The sequence below is a fragment of the Podarcis pityusensis genome (genome assembly GCF_964106645.2).
Source record: "Podarcis pityusensis genome assembly, chromosome: 14".
NCBI classification, from domain to species: domain Eukaryota; kingdom Metazoa; phylum Chordata; class Lepidosauria; order Squamata; family Lacertidae; genus Podarcis; species Podarcis pityusensis.
In genome coordinates, this window is record NC_138039.1 from 16,564,337 (window position 1) to 16,582,782 (window position 18,446).

An 18,446-nucleotide genomic window follows, 5' to 3' on the forward strand; every position below is an offset into this window, starting at 1 on the left:
CCCCATGATAAACCATAATCCTCAGCTTTCATTTTTTTTAAAAAAGGTTAAGTTTCTAGCATTTGTAGAACCTGAGATATGAGACAATCAAACTGTGATTAATCAGAAAAAGTCCCTTCGCATCTTTCAGGGTTTGATGCCCCCACCACAATGGGGGACCCCAAAAACAGTTCAAAGAAGGCTGAGCATTCCAAGTGTCCACACAACAGTAAGTGCCTGTAAATGGGGGTGGAATAAAAACCAGAAAGAGAAATGGAATGGAGTAGCCTGGAAATGGACACGGCTGCCTGCTACCGTAAACAGGAGTATTTCATACTCACCATAATATTTCGTTGAAGTTTCCACTTGTAAACATCTAAAAGGTCTGTATGTGTATATTAAACTTAACTATGGTTTAATGGTGAATGTGCAGTGCTCTGGTACTCAGGGAGAAAAGAACGGGTGCTGCTCTCCTCCCCTGCTCCTGCTGAGATAAGTCATTATTTGGTTTAATGTTTCATCCTAATCCAGGTTCATGGTTTGTTCCTCTCCAAACAAACCACAAGCTGTAGCCAAGGCTTGTTCTTGGATTACTGCTTGTGGCTTTTTTTGAGAGACAAAAACCACAAGACTGGGTCTGCAGTGAGTAAGGATTTAAGGGCCAGCAATTTTAGCCCTGTGCACCAGTACACTTTCAAACCATAGTTAAGCCAAATTATATTTTTAAAGTAGGGATGGGGCACCTCAGGTCTGGTGATGGGATGTGGCCCTCAGGACTCTCTCTCTGGCCCTCAGGACTCTCCCTAGACCACATGCTCTCCACAGCCACACCTTTCACCAGCCCAGATTTACACCTTCATTGAGAGTTTTGAATTTGACCTTGAAATCTTATTATGCTTCTGGCTTCCAGACAGATGTGTAAGTAAACTGACATCCGTTGCTTCACCCACTTTTGCTTCTGGCATATGGCCCCTAGAATGCGAAAGTGAAGAAAGCTTGCTCACCCCTGGTTTAAAGTGATGTGCAAACCAAGTCTGTGCCCTCCATCATCTTTTCTCCAAAGACCATTCAAAGACTGCAGGTAGGGAAGCATGTTTTTTAAAAAAACCCTGCATACACTTCTGTCTCTTGTGAAATTGGTATTTCTCAGGGTCTGATTCAAGATTTTCCACATTTGGAAAGCTTCAAAATCACTACAATAAATACAGTGGTACCTCGGGTTACAGACGCTTCAGGTTACAGATGCTTCAGGATACAAACTCCGCTAACCCAGAAATAGTACCTCGGGTTAAGAACTTTGCTTCAGGATGAGAACAGAAATCACGCAGCGGCAGTGGGAGGCCCCATTAGCTAAAGTGGTACCTTAGGTTAAGAACAGTTTCAGGTTAAGAACGGACCTCCAGAATGAATTAAGTTCTTAACTCGAGGTACCACTGTACTGTAAAAAAAAAGAGTAAGAGCAATGTGTCCACCAACTATAGCTTGGCATCAGTTGGAGAATGACAATGCAAGGTTAACCTCATACAAAGAGCACCTGCAAAGCAGCCACAAACTTTGTGATACCGCTATACGTTAAGTATCCAAAGATGGAAAAATCATGAGGGCTTAGCCACCTGCATGCCTAATCAATTTGATGCTACTTAGGAACTGGAAATTGTGGAGGTTTTCCCTTCCAATAGCTAAAATGTATGACTGCAAAAAAAAAAAAACCTTCGCTCTGGGAGCTTCAACTTTGGACGTGGACCAACAAATTGAAACTGAATGCAGACAAGATGGAGGTTCCGTATTTCTGAGTTCTAGAACCCTGAATCTGGACCAGTAGCCAGGGCACATCTTTAAACACTGGTGCCATATGTTGGTGGTAGTTAGCTTTGGACATGGTTGCATCCTCCTGGAGGGAACAGGTCCATAGCTTGGGATTCCTACTTGATCTGACATTGCCCCAGGAAACTCAAGTAGCCTCTACAGCTAGGAGTGCCTATTTCCAGCTATGGTTAGTTTGCCAGCTATGGCCAGTTTTGGACACAGAAGACAACTTGGCCACTGTACTCCATGCTCTGCTAACCTCCACATTAGACTACAGTTTCCCATGTACTTTGGGTGTACGCAAAAATGCAGGATGCCAGTCCCACAGCCGAGTTCACCTTTCCCTGTTCGTCATTTTTTACAGTGTAATGATTTGGAACAACTTTGGCAAACAGTGAATGCCCCCATCATTAGTTAAAAGCAGGCGTGGGGCACATCAGGGCTGGGGAACAAATGTGGCCCTCCAGGCCTCTCGTAACTGGCCCTCAGAACTCTCCCCAAGCCACACCCCTCATTGGCACTGCTTTGCACACTGAGTGTTTTTGCCTTGCTGGAATAGGCTATTGAACTCTGATCAAGACACGTAAAATGTATTTGATAGAAACTACACATGAATCCCCTATCTCCATTCATTCTCTATACTTCTCAGTAGTAACTCGTTAATCCTTAGCCACCTCTTCTCTAAGCTGAAAGCACCTTCAGGCCTGATCCAGCCAAAATTCAGCACATCCTATGTCCCACTGATTTCCACAGGAGACTGCAATTCTAGGACAGCTGCCTAACAGCAAGGCCCACTGAATACAGCGGGTCTTACTTTTGAGTAAACAGTCATAGGGTTGTACTGTTACAAAACCCCACTTTTTCTCCCACTGAAAACAATTAAATCTTTAAACAGCACAATCCTATGCCTTCTCAGAAATAAATTCAACCACTGAGTTCAACTTTGGTTGGATTGTGACTCTAATAGTTTTGATCTCTCCTTCTATGGAAGATAATAACCATTAAAAATATGAAAAGGCCATGGATCTCAGGATGGGGAGGGGAAATCTGATGAGCTGTTTCTAATATAGATAAGATTAAAGGAATTGTATGAATATGCCTGGGATTAAACAGCTGGCAAAGCACATCACTGACAGAAGTGCTTTTATATAAATACCAAAGAGAATTATTTTGTTCTCATTCTGTTTCAGGCTTCTTGTATATCAGTTCACAGCTGCCCCATCTTGTTCCTTGCCACACTGCCATGTAGAACCATAGAATCATAGAGTTGGAAGCAACACTGAGGGTCATCAGGTCCAACCCCCTGCAATAAAGGAATCACAGCTTAAGAATCTCTGACAGATGGCCTGATCTCTGATCAAACCTCTGCTTTAAAACCTCCAGGGAGGGGGAGTCCACCACCTTCCCAGGTAGTCTTTTCCGTTGTCCAACAGCTCTTACCATCAGAAAGTTCTTCCTAATGCTTAGTCAAAATCTCCTTTATTTAAACTTGAATCCATTGGTTGAATTCCTACCCTCCAGAGCGGGAGAAAACAAGCTTGCTGCATCTTCCACATGACAGCCCTTCACAAATTTGAAGATGCCTATCATATCACTTCTCAGTCTTCTCTTCTCCAGGCTAAACCTAACAAACTCCCTCAACCATTCTTCATATGACTTGAACTCCAGACCCCTTATCATAGTCATAGAATCATAGAATTGTAGCTGGAAGGGACACAAGAGTCATTTAGTCCAACCCCCTGCAGTGCAGAATCCTCTTGGTCGCCTTCCTCTGCACACCTTCCAGCTTGTCAACATCCTTCTTAAACTGTGAAGTGATGCCAGAAGACCAGGCATCAGCCCAAGGGACCAAAAAAATGGCCTGACAATTGATGTAAGGGAAAGAGGCATCCGAGGCTGATGATGCAAAGAGAATTTACCCTTCAGCCGGACTGCATCCTTCGCATAGAAAACTCCTGACCTCCCAGCTCTAGTGGGTCTCCTCAAATTAAAACATCAAGGAGAGCACACTCTAAAAATAACAAGTGGGACCCACAACAAAATGTTGCAGCGTTGAATACTCCCACTTGAGATTCCAGGGGTTCACAGTCAATTAGCATTCTATGACCACTGAGCATGCTCAGTCTTCTTTAGGCTGCTTTTGTGTGGGCAGAGGCTCCTCCCTCAAGGCTTCCCCCCTCGAAAATATATTTTGCACTTCTAGAAACTTGGGGCAGGTGTAGAGAACCTTGGGCCCTCCAGCTGTTGCTGAACTACAGTGACCATTGTCCCTGGCCCATTGGCCATGTTTGCTGGAGCTGATGAGAAATGTAGTTGCTGAACGTCTGAAAGATTAAAAGCTCCCCTCACCTGCATTAGAGTTTCCCTCATTCTGCTGCTTCAGAGGCATTATTATATACAGATGGGTGGCCATTTTGGCTACAGAAGCAGATATACCCTTAGAATTAGAAATTAAGAACCAGGACAAAACTGAGCATATGTTTAAGACCCGGAATTGGTTTTCCATACCAGAACTGAGTTCATAATTCTTTCCACACAAAAATCCAGTCATTGTCTCCCACCTAAAAAAACTCTCTTTAGATGTGTACACACTATACCTTTAAAGCACATGTGAAGCACATTCTTTCCCTCAAAGAACCCCCACAGAGTTACAATTCCCAGAAACCCTTAACGAACTTCAGTACCCAGAATTATTTGAGGGAAAGAATGTGCTTTGACTGTGCTTTCAGTGTGTAGCGTGTATACAGCCTTGTTTCAGTATCTTAATTGAGGAAGGAGAGAAATATTTTTAAAAAACAACTTTGATTATTTTTACTTACTATTACATTTATATCCAACTTCCCTTCAAGGAGCTCAAGGTGGTGTGCAACTTGAGTGGGTCACCTCATGCCTGGGGGCCAGATGGGGTTCTCCAGGCCTCTCTATCTAGCATTAAGAATTGTCCCAAGGCCACACCCCTTTGCACCCCAAGTCTATTTTTGCCTAGCTGGAATTTGCCTGATATTGCTTCTTTACTTACCTGGATGGAAGATAGAAGGGGGTGTGCATGTGTGCAGAAACTAGGCTATTGTACAAAGGTAAAATTTACATTAACTTCTCCCCCCCCCCACCACTTTTGCTCATGCCCACCACTGACATGAGACCCTTAGAAGGTTGCCCAGAAGACAATGCAGCCTTCAAGCTAAATAATAATAATCCCCCAACCCTAGTGTATACAGTTCTCCCCCCTCTCCATTTTATTCTCACAATAAAACCCTGCAAGGTAGCTTCAGCTGAGAGACAGCAACTGGCTCAAGGTCACCCAGTTAGACTTGGGGATTAGAACCCTGGTCCTCCAGGCCCGAGTCCAACACTCTAACCACTAGGCCACACTGGCTGTTGTTGCTGCTGTTAAAAAACTGGGAGTCAGAAGAACTTACAAATCTACAGCAAATCACTAAGAAATCAACCAAGAGCAATTCCAGTCCTGCCACACCAGCCAATAACAAGCAGAGCAACTTTGGCATTTGGGTCCACTTCCATGGCATTTACAAACACCCCCTTTGCACCACACAAGGGCGGGAACTAAAGATAACGGAGGCTGGCACTTCCAGGGCCTAGCAGTGTGCCACACAAGCCTCCCCTCCTCTCCTTTCACCAACAAATGGTTGGCGGAATGGAGGGGAAGAGATCGCCCAGAGGCCAAACTGAACTGCTGGGAATTGAAAACTAGAAAAAAACAGAAAAACAGGGGAGAACCCGGCAGGGTGACTTTCTGGCGTCTAGTGATAGATTTATCTCACCTTGGCACAGGAATTGGTGTATGAATGGCAGAGGTACATGGCTGGTTGCCAAGGGCTGATGGAAAGGGAAGGCAGGTGGGCGCAGCTATCCTAGGCCCACCTTGCCCCAACCGGGTGACCTCCAGTTGTTTTGGACTACAAATCCCATCAGCCCCAGGTAAAACAGTGTTGATGGGAGTTGCGGTCCAAAGACAAATGGGAAGCACCAGGCTGGGAAAGTCTGGCACCCAGACAGGGACAAGGTCCCAACCAATAGGGCAGACTATTTTAGGGAGGGGATCAGGAGGAAGAGAAGGTAATTTACTTGGAAGGGTGGGTGGCAGGTTGCAAAGGAAAGTATTTTGCACACAGCACTCCATGGAAAGTATCCCTGCAGCGTCTTCACTGCATTGGATCTTTGCTTCACCTCCCTCCCCCCACCCATCCTACTCTGGACGGATTCCGACTTGGGTTTTTTAATGTCTCCTGGACTCTAGTAAAAGAAACCTGGGTTTTGACAAGGGCTCCCCTCTGCCCCCTTTCCCATTTCAAGAAACTTAATCCACAGAGCTCCAATGCATTTGCCAGATTCCGGTGAGCTTCCCCTTTCCTCCTTTCCCCCTGCTCTTCAGCCAAGACAGAACAAGCAGTGGCTTATTCCTCACCCTTTCTCATGTTTGTTTGTTTTTAGGAGCCCAGCAAAGGCTCTACAGAACATTTCATCCTCCTGGAGAATCTGCTGCAGCTAAACAGGTCCTGGATCTGTCCTTTAGATGGCAAATCCCATGCAGCTGCAGAATAATAGTAACACTACTACTGCTACTAAAAATAATAATAATAATCCACTATTAGTAGGTGATGAATCCCAAGTACAATCCACATGAGCTGGGCCTGAGCTCCAGAAAGCCATCCTCCTGCCCAGATCTGGGCCACGGCAACACCACTTGCCTATGAGGCTTCTCGGGAGCAGGAGGGCTGCGTCGGCCTTGGTGGGTCCCCTTGGCTCCTCGCCTGGGCCTGGCCCGGCGCTGCGCCCTCGTAGCGCGCGCCGCGGCCTCTCCGCACCCCACCCCCACCCTTCTCCCGCTGCAGGCGCGTCGCCCGCAGGGGTCTCCCTCTCTCTCTGGGGCTCACCTCCTCGGCCTGCTTGCGCAGCGCCTTCTCCCGCTCGTACTGCGTGAGCAGCTGCTCGTTGTCCTCGCGCAGGAGCTCCAGCTCCACCTCGTGCTCCTGGTTGTCGGTCAGCACCGAGTCGAGGTTCTCCAGCACCGTCACCACCAGCGGCATCAGCTCCTTGACCACCTCCTCGTCGTAGCAGCGGATGAGGCGCTCGAACTCGCGGTAGATGCTGTTGGCCAGGCCCGACACCCGCTCCGACATCACCGAGCCCGAGCAGTAGTCGTCGCCCGGGTAGCCCCCGACCCCGCCGTCGTCCAGCTGGATCTCCAACATCTTGGCGCCGCCGCCTCCTCCTCCTCCGCTGACCGACGAGCCCCGCGCCGCGGATAGAAGGCGCTCCCGCCGATAGCGGCACCTGCTCCGCCGGCTTGCAGAAGATGGATGGCGGCGGCGGCGGCGGTGCTGATGCTGCTCCTGCGCCTCCCGCTTCGGCCTCCGCCTCCCCAGCGCTCGGCTCGGCTCTGCCCAACGTCGCTTGCCCTGCGCCACTGGCCACTCCCGTTGCCGTCGCCTCTCCTCTCCCTGCCTTGCGCGCACAGGCGCATCAGCACCAGAGACGCCGCTGCGGCCAGGCTGCTATTGGGAGGCGGGGGGCGGGGGTGGAGGGACGGAGAGAAGGAAGAAAGGTGGGTTTACAATCGGATTTCCCGTGCGCATCCCTCCTTCCTTCGCTCCAATATGGAATAGGTTTTCATCGTTACTAGGCTGGCCTGAGCTGTGGCCGTATTGGGGAGGGGGCGCGCAGATCCAGAATAATGCTGCCGCCCAGCTCTCTTTGCGACGGCAAAGGACAGGGGGAAATGAGGACTAGCCTGCTTGCTATTTTTTTAAAAAAAATAAAAATCCGTGTGCCTGTATAATATTTAATTGGTTACATTTTAGGTACACGGCATAATATCCCCAAACTCCCATTTACTGAGCTGCAAATGAGATACGGATTTGGAAGAATCACCACCTAATACTCACTAAGTAAGCTTCATTCAGCCTGGTAGGATTTGCTTCGGAGTGGACACAGGATAGATCGCTATGAAGATCATTCTGTGGGTGAATTTATCCCTGTGGGGATAAAGTTGGGCATTATTATTATTATTTTAAAACGCATTGTAGAATTCCCATGCATTATATCAGTGCAGTCAAGTCCACTTTCTTAAATCAGGAGCCTAAGCAGTGCACAAAACCATATGCTTATATAGTTGTTTAAAGGGGGTATAAATTCTGTAAGTATATAAATAATCATTTCAACCATAGAATTCATGCATTACACATAATACAACACATTTTAACTACTCCACAACAAAAACCCAGTTGCAAAATATTTCCATCTGATAAAGATAAACAGGTCCCAATGTGTGGTCAGGTCTTCCATATGCTTTATTAAGGATGCTTAATGCCTTCAGAGAGACAAATGAGGCTGAACCCTGTATGAAAATAATAATCTCTAACCTAGAATCCCTTCCACTAAATCTAATGTGTATGAACTGGTTGCAATTACTCAGTGAAAGTTGAAAGCCACTCTACACATCTTCAGAGGTAACCTGCCCCCTGCTTTTTAACTTTTTGTGTCTCATATCTGAGTTTCTGCATTGGAAGCAAATTCATACATAGTTCACTTGATGGAGATATTTTGGTCTCCATCAGACAACCTCTTTATTGCAGATTCATCCTGATTTGCTTGCCCAAAATATATGTGGAGGTTAGATAATTTCTGATTTTTATTGAAAATTCAGTCTGATTTGTTTGTAGGAAGGTTACATAACAATTATTGTTATTAATTACCCATCCTTCACTCTAAGGTTCTAGAGAAGACTACAACAATTAAAACACAATGTTAAAAACAGTTAAAAACAACTTACAAACACACAAAAATAAGGTGGGCAGTCATGCTGACCTGCTTATAGGACATTTGTACAGCTTCCCACTAATTGTTCATTCATTAAACACTTTTTAATGCAATTCACTTTCACTTTGCTAACCGCAAAAAGTCCATCCTTCCTTAAAAGTGGATTTATTGTGTGACAGATGACTTAATTCCACTTTGATTTCACAAAACTACAATTCCCAGTGTGTGCATGAATCCTTCCCACAAATACTGTCAGTCTGGAGACATCATATGATCAATCCACCTATTAAATGCCCTCAGCTACCGGTTGCATGGTGTGAGCATTCATCTTCCAACCAGACCCTACTTCACATCACAATATGTTTGCTGCAATATGTTTCTCCAAGTTCAGCTGGTGTGTCAGTTGTGCTGTTTCCCAGAGAAGACAGGCCAGGCCTTGATCATTCATGTTTTAGGAACCTCTAATACAGACTACTGTGATGTCTTGTTTGTGGGACTGCCCTCAAAAAAGGAACTGGTAACTTCAGATGGTGCAAAATGCCAGATACAGTGGTACCTTGGTTAGGAACCGTTTTGGATTACAACCACGTCACACCTGGAAGTGATTGTCCCTTTTTTTGGATTACAACCCCTCCCTTTTTTATTACAACCCATTTTTTGGGGGGAGGCCCCATCAGCGAAAGTGTGCCTTGGGTTACAACCTGTTTTGTTTTACAACCGGAGCTCCGGAACGGATTATGGTTGTAAACCAAGGTTGCCTACATTTGGTCAGTCAGAGCATATTACTGTGGTGCTATTGGATCCATACTGGCTGACATTTCAATTATACTCTCAATTTACCTTTATTTTGATTTATTTTGATGTCTTCTATTAAAATAACTATAATAACGTAATAAATCTTCATGGTACCAACAATAATAACAAATATAACAGGAAGACCAAGAGTAACAGAAACTACAATAGCTTAAGGAAAACACTAATGACCAAGCTTTCTGCCGTAAGACAGAAATCAAGGAATCATAGAGAAGGAAGGCTACTGAAGGCATCTTGATCAAGCCCCTCCCCCAACCCACCCCAAAAGAAACCCTGTGTCTGGCACTGCCATTTCCCATTCAAAATCCTGCTATGCAAGGTCATATAAATAGCCTTCTATGTCACTTAACACTGACAAAAAATACACATTTCCTAGTTGCGTGACTTAGGTATACACCTCTGTGTATACCTCTGTTTCATATAACAGCAACCAAAACTGTGAAGCAAACAATAAAATAAAGAGCATCAGCTGAGAGATTCTCTGTGCCATCTCTGGAAAGATCAGGAGTAGCATGTCAAGGGCCCTGCAATAAAATCCATCCCCCAACCTCTCTAATGACTAATCAATGAGGCATTAGAAAGATTTGGGTAGAGTTGTAATGTGAGCTTCAGTGTTCTGGTCTGAGGAAGGAAAAAGGAATGAAGAGAGAGGCAAAAGCTTGCAAGAATCCTCAGGAGAGATCTCTTAGTTGCTCCTAATAGCACTCTAAAACATACTCTATTCAAGACAAGGGATGGATCTGCCTAGAGCTATGCAGAAGGGATGTCTGAGCCCTGCTTTTTTAGATGTCAGGATGTCTGCTGTAAATCTCTAGATTAAATTTATTGTAAAGAATATGGGAGGATGTTTTTCTTGCTCCTCCCAAGTGCCCCAAATGAACATGGTCACCGAAGAAAGGATTTTGAATTTGTTGCATTTATTTTTGGGGACTGAATACTACTTAACACGATAAAAAAAACCTCTAAGTAATTTACATAAAAACAATCCAGGTGCAATATTTAATAAAATTCCTTTAAAGCTACAGAAAAATGGAATCAAAACACAACTGTATATCGTAAATAAAACTGAGCTGTGTACAAAACAAAAAATAGATAATACAAATTTGGGTCCAGAAATAGTTGTGCAGAAGCGATTGTGACCCTTGTGTTCTTGAGCCCTGCTATATGGACCTCTTCCTCAGGCTGGGAGTTTGCCTAGGACTAGGTGATTATTATCTCTTCTGGCTCTGTCTTTGCCTTCTTGTTCTACCTCTCCAGCTTGATTCTCAGTTCCAGCTGAAAGGCTGCTTTCAGCTCAGCCCTGGCCAGGATCAAACTGGCAATGGGTTCTCTATAATTTGTTACAAATCTTCACTCAGCTTGTGGCTGTTATTATAAAGACCTTCCCTTGACCTTCTTTTATAGAGCAGCATGTTCCTCCTGGTCTTATCAGACTGGGAAACCTCCACAGGAGCTGTTAAATAACACCAAGTGGACAACTATAGCCATCACAGAAGATTTCTTTATGCCAGTATTGTACTGTATTGCACTAATTACCAGCACACTTATGGCAGCAATGGTGCCGCAAAGCTCTTAGGCAATTTTGTTTTCTGCTTGCTTATTTATGCCCCCTTGTTTTTGTTTTTTGCTGGAAAAGTTTCTACATCAACTAATTTCCTCTCAGATAAATAAATGTGCTAAAGTAAGAAAGAAAATATTTATTTGGTGCTACCAGTGTGACTATGGATTGGCAGCAGTTCATCTAGATCTCCTTCATTTCCCGGATATTGGCCAATAGCGGATGTTAGCTCATTCTTCAGTGGAAAAATCTCCCAGAGTAGGTAGCCTAAATAGGATCAACGACAAACAAAACAGTCCCTGCCTGTAGGCTTACAAGCTAAAGGGCATAACACAAAAGGAAAGAGGAATACAAGCAAACTCAGGCACCTGCTCCTAAAATTATTCCAAAGTTCTTATGATGGCCAGCTTGACTTCTGGGAGACGATGACCCAAATGGGGCTTGGTTCACACTTGAGCTGATGGGTGCTTCCTGTTTCTAGACCTCCTGTAGCCTGATAGAGTAGGCAAGGGAAAAGAGGGACCCTATGGACCTGGTCTCTTGACAGAGCCAATGCAATGAGCCCACAAGCCTATCTTTTCCGCTGCTGTAGCCTGGTGGAACTATATAACAGCACAGTGCATTTATATGATGGATGTCAGCAGAAGTAAAATCCCTGTACCCCAGAATTGAAGGTGGCCAGAAACAGGAACCATTACTCCTGATGTCTATGCTGATTTGTTTTTGTTTTTTGTTTTTTTGCCTTTCCTAAAGAGGGTTTGCATGGTTTTGTAGTGTTTTTTTAAAAACAAAACAAAACAAGCATGCAAGTTTTATTACAGCCATTATGATTACACTTATACCCCACCATTCTTCCATGATATAACTTAAGGCAGCATCCAGGGGTCTCTCAGACAGTTTCCCATGCAGGTAATGGGCCAGATCTAGACCTACTTACTTTCAGCAAGGTGGCTACAACATGTGCCTTCAGACAATATCCTGGCACCAAGAATACAGGGCTAAGGGAAATCCCTGGTGCCTGACTGTATAGATGCCTATGTGAGCCATTCAGTGTCTGCCTGGATTTTCCTAATGCAAAGTCCTGTTCTGATCAGATCCACCTCTGTCCACAAACTCTACATGGCTGGACAGCTCCCTTGCTGCCTCAGCAGCCTTGCCTTGGGTCCTTGCCCTGTTGGACAGCTCCCCTGCCTTGCAAGCAGATGGGGAATCAGAACCTCACAGCATCAGGAGTGATGATTCTAGCCTGCAAGAGTACAACCCACTTCCCAATTGCTTTATGAAGAAATCCACGCAATTGGGAACCCGGTGCTGCTTTCTTAACGTGTAGCTTTGCCCTAAATGTAGGGCGGCTTCTAAATACAACAGAGACACAACAGAGGCGCGGAAGGATGAGAGATGACATCATCTGGCTAGAGCTCCCCTTGCCGATGAGCTATGATGCGTGAAATGACACAGGGAGAAGCGATTGCTCAGTTGGGGGCTGTGCAATATTTAAGCAGGTCTGGGGTTGACAGAGGAAAGCTTCCCTCACAGCTGCTCCGCCTCCTTTCTCTAGCCTTGCTTCACCCACTGGGGCCCAGAGATGCAGTGTGAGTCATCAGACCAGGATGAAACAGCAAATAAGCAGCATCCATCTCCAGGAACAAGGCAGAGCAGAGCAGGGGGAAATCCCTCTTGAAAGAGGAGGAGGAGGAGGAAGAAGAAGAAGAAGAAGAAGAAGAAGAAGGGTCACATGGAATATGTGGGAAATCAATTTAGTTAGCAGAATGCTGGTGTTCCTGCTTTCCCCACTTAGAGGTTTAAAAAAAGTTAACTACATAACTGGGCTTTGTGTTTCTTTAAGGCTGGCATGGAATTCACAAGGATCCTTTGTTAATCAAAGTTGGCAAAAAAGAGAGCACGTGTTGCAGGGAGTTGTGGCGCTGTTGTCGCTTCTTGTTGTATATTTGTATCTTGCTTTTCCTCACAGGAGCTCAAGGCTGTGTACATTGTCTTTCTTTTCATTCTCACAACAGCCCTGTGAGGTAGCCTAGGCTGAAACTGCACATACTTGGATTTCATATTTTAGTTTTTGCATTTTTGTTATTTACCAGAGGTGGTGGTGGTATTTTACTGCAATTATTAAGACCATAAAAATGTTGCAGTTAAAGCAGTAGGTGGGGCTACTTTTCTGCCTTCATGCATGTTTATTTTGCTTTATGTGATCTGTAAATGACATATATTTGCATCTTGCTTTTCCTCCCCTCTTCCCTTTTTATCTTTGGAACAGCCCTGTGAGGTAGGCTAGGCTACATTAACAATGTTCTTAAGCAATTCTTGCCAATATATTGGGGGGAAGGGGTGCAGGGCCCCAATCCACATACAGTGGACCAGGACCAGGCAGTCCTGTTGGCATGTGGAACCTTTGGCCCATCAGAAATTGAACTACAACTCCCATTGTCCCTGGCCATTGGCTATATTTGCTTGAGCTAATGGGGGTTGTAGTTCAGCAACAGCTGGAGGGCCAAATATTTCTGTTTTAAGGTAAGGACCAGATTGGTTTGCACCACCTATTGAATTCTACAACCAGGGACTTTGTTGGAACTTCACTGGAACTTGCTATGTCAGATTTCTGCATCCAGTACTAAGTCCTTTGGTTGTAGAATTCAGATAGGGGGTGCAAATTAATAAGGCCTTTTAGAACAAAGAAACACAGGGACTAGATATGTAGTGAACTTTTCTTCACTACAGTAATGTTCTAAAGGATAGAGAGGGCACAATTAAAGGATTTAAAGGGAATTTAAAACAACCACCATGCCCTAGCAGAGCATTCTTAAACAGCTTCATTAAATTATCATCATCACTGGGGCTCTGTAAATGCTGTAGTCAATCCAAGCTCCATGTAAGCCAGTGGAGGATGGTCTTTTAGGAAGAATGGGTTACTACCCCACCAGCCTCTGTCCTCAGCCAGTCCCTGCTGGACTGTCCTCATATTTGCAACCAGTCAGTGGGTGGCTCTGCCTGTCATTGGCTCTCGCACCACCTAGTGTTGGTCTTCCCACTTCCGCTGTATTATTCCCAATGGGCACCAGCTACCACTGATCTAAGACCCTGGCCAGAAATTGTGTAATGGAGGTGGGAAGGGAAGTCTACATGCAGAGGGTCATTCACTGTAGAACAGCTGGAATTGAATATAAGTAATGTAAAATGTTGAAAATTGTGAAATTGTAAACTGTTAATGACATAAGAAGGAATCATATGACTTGTCAGTTATCCCACCGCCTTTGCACTCATTGGCCAGAATGCTGGAAGCCTGGAGTAACTTTATTTCATAGAGAACAACAATTTGGCATACTGCTTTGATGCTCTTCTTTATATTCCCAAAAGTAAAAGGGGCAGAAACAGGAACTGAAAAAGATACAGATGTTTGAATATCATCCATGCCCGCCAACATTTCATGGATGAAAATAGGAATGTGCTTGCAACTACCCTGCCCTCATATCAATGATGACTTCAGGAGCCACATTCCGTCCCCCCCACTATTCTACATTTTGAATGATTTTGATTCACATGCTGATGGTATATTAATTTACTTTGCAAGATCCTTGCAAGCTATTGCTGTTAAAGGCAAGATGTTGGTTGCTCTTTGGGTAAAGATCTACTACCAGGAAAGACAGCGCCGTTTCCAGGATAGCCTGATATCTTTCAAACTTCCTCTTCAGGAGTACATAGGGCACCATTATTTCTGTTCATTTTCTGTTTGTTTTTTTCAGAAAAGAGAGAAAGCTCAATTTGTGTTTTTTTAATCCAGTTCACATTTAGTTCATCTGTATTGCTTGAAAATGTTGTTTAGCTGCTGTTGCTTAATTTTAAGTTGTAAATGGAAATTGGAAATTGCTTTATTTAATGGTTGCATTGATAATTATTTTATGTTTTATTTGATGCTTTTATTTTGTTACCTTGTGATGACAACATGCCCTGAAAGGCAGGCTAGAAATCTATCCAATAGATCAGGCATAGGCAAACTCAGCCCTCCAGATGTTTTCGGACTACAACTCCCATCATTCCTAGCTAACAGGACCAGTGGTCAGGGGTGATGGGAGTTGTAGTCCCAAAACATCTGGAGGGCCGAGTTTGCCTATGCCTGCAATAAATATATCCAATAACCCTGGCATCTCCAGGTAGGGCTATGGGGGAAGAATATTGCTGAAACCCTGCAGAGCTGCTACTAGTCAGTACTTCATATGCATAAGGTTGCACTGTTTGTTTAGGATAATCTGATGTGATTCCCCTCCTCAATTTCCTTTTTCTGTCTCCCTATCTCTTAGTCATTCTTCTTTCCTTCCCACTCTTCCTCATTCTGGCCTTTCAACTGATCTCTTCATTGCAATATGAAAGGTGGTTTCCTGTGTAAGAAGCTTATTAAAAGGTCTGACGTTTTAACTGGGAGGAACTTTGACTTAGTCCTAGGATCTGAAATGAGAAAGACTGTGTTGAAGGTGAGAAAGTAAGTTGTGGAATTAAATGGAGATGGAGAAAATACAGATAAGAAAAGTTGTTGAAATATACTGTAATTGTATTGGTTATGCACTAAAATTAATAAAGAATATTTAATTAGTTAGTTTATTCAGCAACATTTATAGATTATGTAACAAAAATGAGTAAATATCTAAGTGGTTTACATAAAATAGTATAATTTCTAATCAAAAATACTTATAAAACTAGCCAACATTAAGAGTAAGCAGACAATTTAACAACACAGATAAAATCCACATAATTTTAAAAAAAACTATTTAAAAAATAATCTGGATAGGCTTGTTGAAACAAGAAAGTATTTGGCAGGCATTAAAAATAGCAAAACTTAAATGTCTGCTAGAGATTTATTTTACAAAATGAAAGCTGGAAATTCAGGAAGAATTTCAGAGGGGAAGAAGCAGGGGTGTGGTTCCTGGATTGGAGGAAGGCATCAAACAGCACTTCAGACTCATTTGTTTTCAATCCTAGTAGGATACCTTTAATTACTGAAATCATATATTTATTACAGCAGCACCTGATACAGACCCGAGATCCACCCCTGACTCCCAACCTGCAATTTGGGATCCACTTCCACACATTCCCTTGATTTGTACCTAACAGCACATTATTCATCCTAAAATGACAATTCACAGAACAATACGCATGTTACTTTAGCATTACTACTGAATTCAAACCAGTGGTTTTTACACTTGCTCTTAACCCAAAAGGCAGAGAAGCCATTGAAAACCGATGATTTTTAAAGACTCCCTCACAATTTCATTGAGGCACCTGGGCATGTTTGTCCTTTCGGATTTCATTTCAGTGCAGGGTGATATGGGGGGTGGGGTGGGAGGCTCTCGCTTTTCCTACCCACACTTTGCAGCACTTATGGAAATGGATATAAATACAATTTCAGAATAAGATGTTTTTAGCCCAGACGCTCATTTGGTTTTGGTCAGTTGGAGACAGACTATCAGTGACTAACACAACAGAAATTTTACCTTCTTTACAAAACGTTTCAGCTCCAGATTTCATCAGTTGCTCTGATAAAAATGACGCTGTTCCCAAGGTCGCTTTGGTGCGGGGTGTGTGTGTGTGTAAACAGTGAGGTCAAAGGGGAATTAAGTGCAAAAAAAGAAAGAACAGAGGAAGTGTACTGATCATACAGCTTGGCATTCAGGAGTTAGGGTGTGATAATTTTTAAAAAATATATTGTTATTATTTATTAAATTCCATTGTCGCTTTTTCTTTCCCAGGGGAAACCAAAGCAACTTACAACCAAACAGACTGACAAATATCCATGGGCGAGACCAGGAGAGCCCACACCGCCTCCCACAAGAGACAGCGATCTTCCTTTAAAGCCTCAAATGGCCTCAGACCCGTATACCTGAAGGAGCGTCTCCACCTCCATCGTTCAGCCTGGACACTGAAGTCCAGTTCCAAGAGCCTTCTGGCAGTTCCCTCACTGCAAGAAGTGAGGTTGCAAGGAACCAGGCAGAGGGCCTTCTTAGTAGTGGCACCTGCCCTGTGGAACGCCCTCCCATCAGATGTCAAGGAAATAAACAACTATCTGACTTTTAGAAGACATCTGAAGGCAGCCCTGTTTAGGGAAGTTTTTAATGCTTGATGTTTTATTGTATTTTAAATATTTTGTTGGAGGCTGCCCAGAGTGGCTGGGGAAACCCAGCCAGATGGGCGGGATATAAATAATAAATTACTATTATTATTCCCTCACGCCTCAGAGGATGCCAACCCGAGAGGGCGGGCGAAATATATAATAAAATAAAATAAATGTCCAGTAGCACCTTAGAGACCAACTAAGTTTCTTCTTATTGCGAGAAGTGAGGTTACAAGGAACCAGACAGAGGGCCTTCTCAGTAGTGGCACCCACCCTGTGGAACGCCCTCCCTTCAGATGTGAAGGAAATAAGTAGCTATCTTCTCTTTAAAAGAAATCTGAAGGCAGCCCTGTTTAGGGAAGTTTTTAATATTTGATGCTGTATTGTTTTTAACACTCGATTGGAAGCCACCCAAAGTGGCTGGGGAAACTCAGCCAGATGGGAGGGGTATAAATGATAAATTATTATTATTATTATTATTATTATTATTATTATTATTAGCTTTCGTGTGCATGCACACTTCACTAAGGAGGGGCAGGAGAGGGGAGAGTGACAGGCCCACAGGCGAAACAGAGAGACCCGAGCTCCTTCTCGGGAGGGGCGTGGCTCTCAGGCCTGCCGAAGCAGAGAGGAAAGCTCAGTGGGTGAGGAAAGAGGGCGGGCCCAGACCACTGGTATGAAGTTTACGGCATGTAATGTCTTAAAAGAGAATTTAATGAAAATGATTTACGGGTGGTACATAACACCAGTCAAGCTTGCAAAAATTTATCATTTGCCCGATAATAAATGTTGGAAATGTAATGAAACTGAAGGTACATTCTTTCACCTTTGGTGGACGTGCCCAAAGATTAAGGCATTCTGGGAGATGATCTATAATGAAATGAAAAAGGTATTTAAATATACCATTCTAAAAAAACCAGAGGCCTTTCTCCTGGGCATGGTAGGCCAATTGGTGCCAAAGAAGGATAGAGTTTTTTTCATGTATGCCACAACAGCAGCAAGAATACTTATCGCAAAGCACTGGAAGACACAAGATCTACCTACCAGGGAAGAATGGCAGATGAAGCTGATGGATTATATGGAACTGGCGGAAATGACTGGCAGAATCCGAGACCAGGGAGAAGAGTCGGTGGAAGAAGATTGGAAGAAATTTAAAGTATATTTACAGAAATATTGTAAAATTAATGAATGTTAGAAGGATGCTGGAAAGAAGTTATATGACTTTAGCAGAAATGTTATAAAGAATTAAGTATGAATAGATTGACAATGGGTAAAGGTGCAAAACAATTAATTGAACTAGAATGCAAAAAAGGAGGTGTGAGGAAGTCGAGGAAATAAGCAAATGAAAGATAAGGTCATGAAAATACGGGGTCTTTTTTTGTTTGTTTTTTTCTT

At 43.7% G+C, this 18,446-nt stretch overlaps 1 protein-coding gene across 15 annotated transcripts in view; it reads right to left on the minus strand.

The window, feature by feature from the left end:
- Positions 1-7,257, minus strand: part of MAPK8IP3 (mitogen-activated protein kinase 8 interacting protein 3) — an 82,764-nt gene extending 75,507 nt beyond the window's left edge. For 10 of the 15 annotated variants that reach the window (XR_013979584.1, XM_080981802.1, XM_080981795.1 and 7 more), the window contains exon 1: positions 6,681-7,257. Coding sequence is in view for 14 of the 15 variants with exons in the window: in XM_080981802.1 (XP_080837928.1) it covers positions 6,681-6,998 (318 nt within the window). In the remaining variant the exon portion in view is untranslated. The remainder of the gene's footprint in view (positions 1-6,680) is intronic. The other 5 variants (XM_080981796.1, XM_080981798.1, XM_080981797.1 and 2 more) reach the window with 1 other exon arrangement.
- Between the last annotated feature and the right edge of the window lie 11,189 nt (positions 7,258-18,446).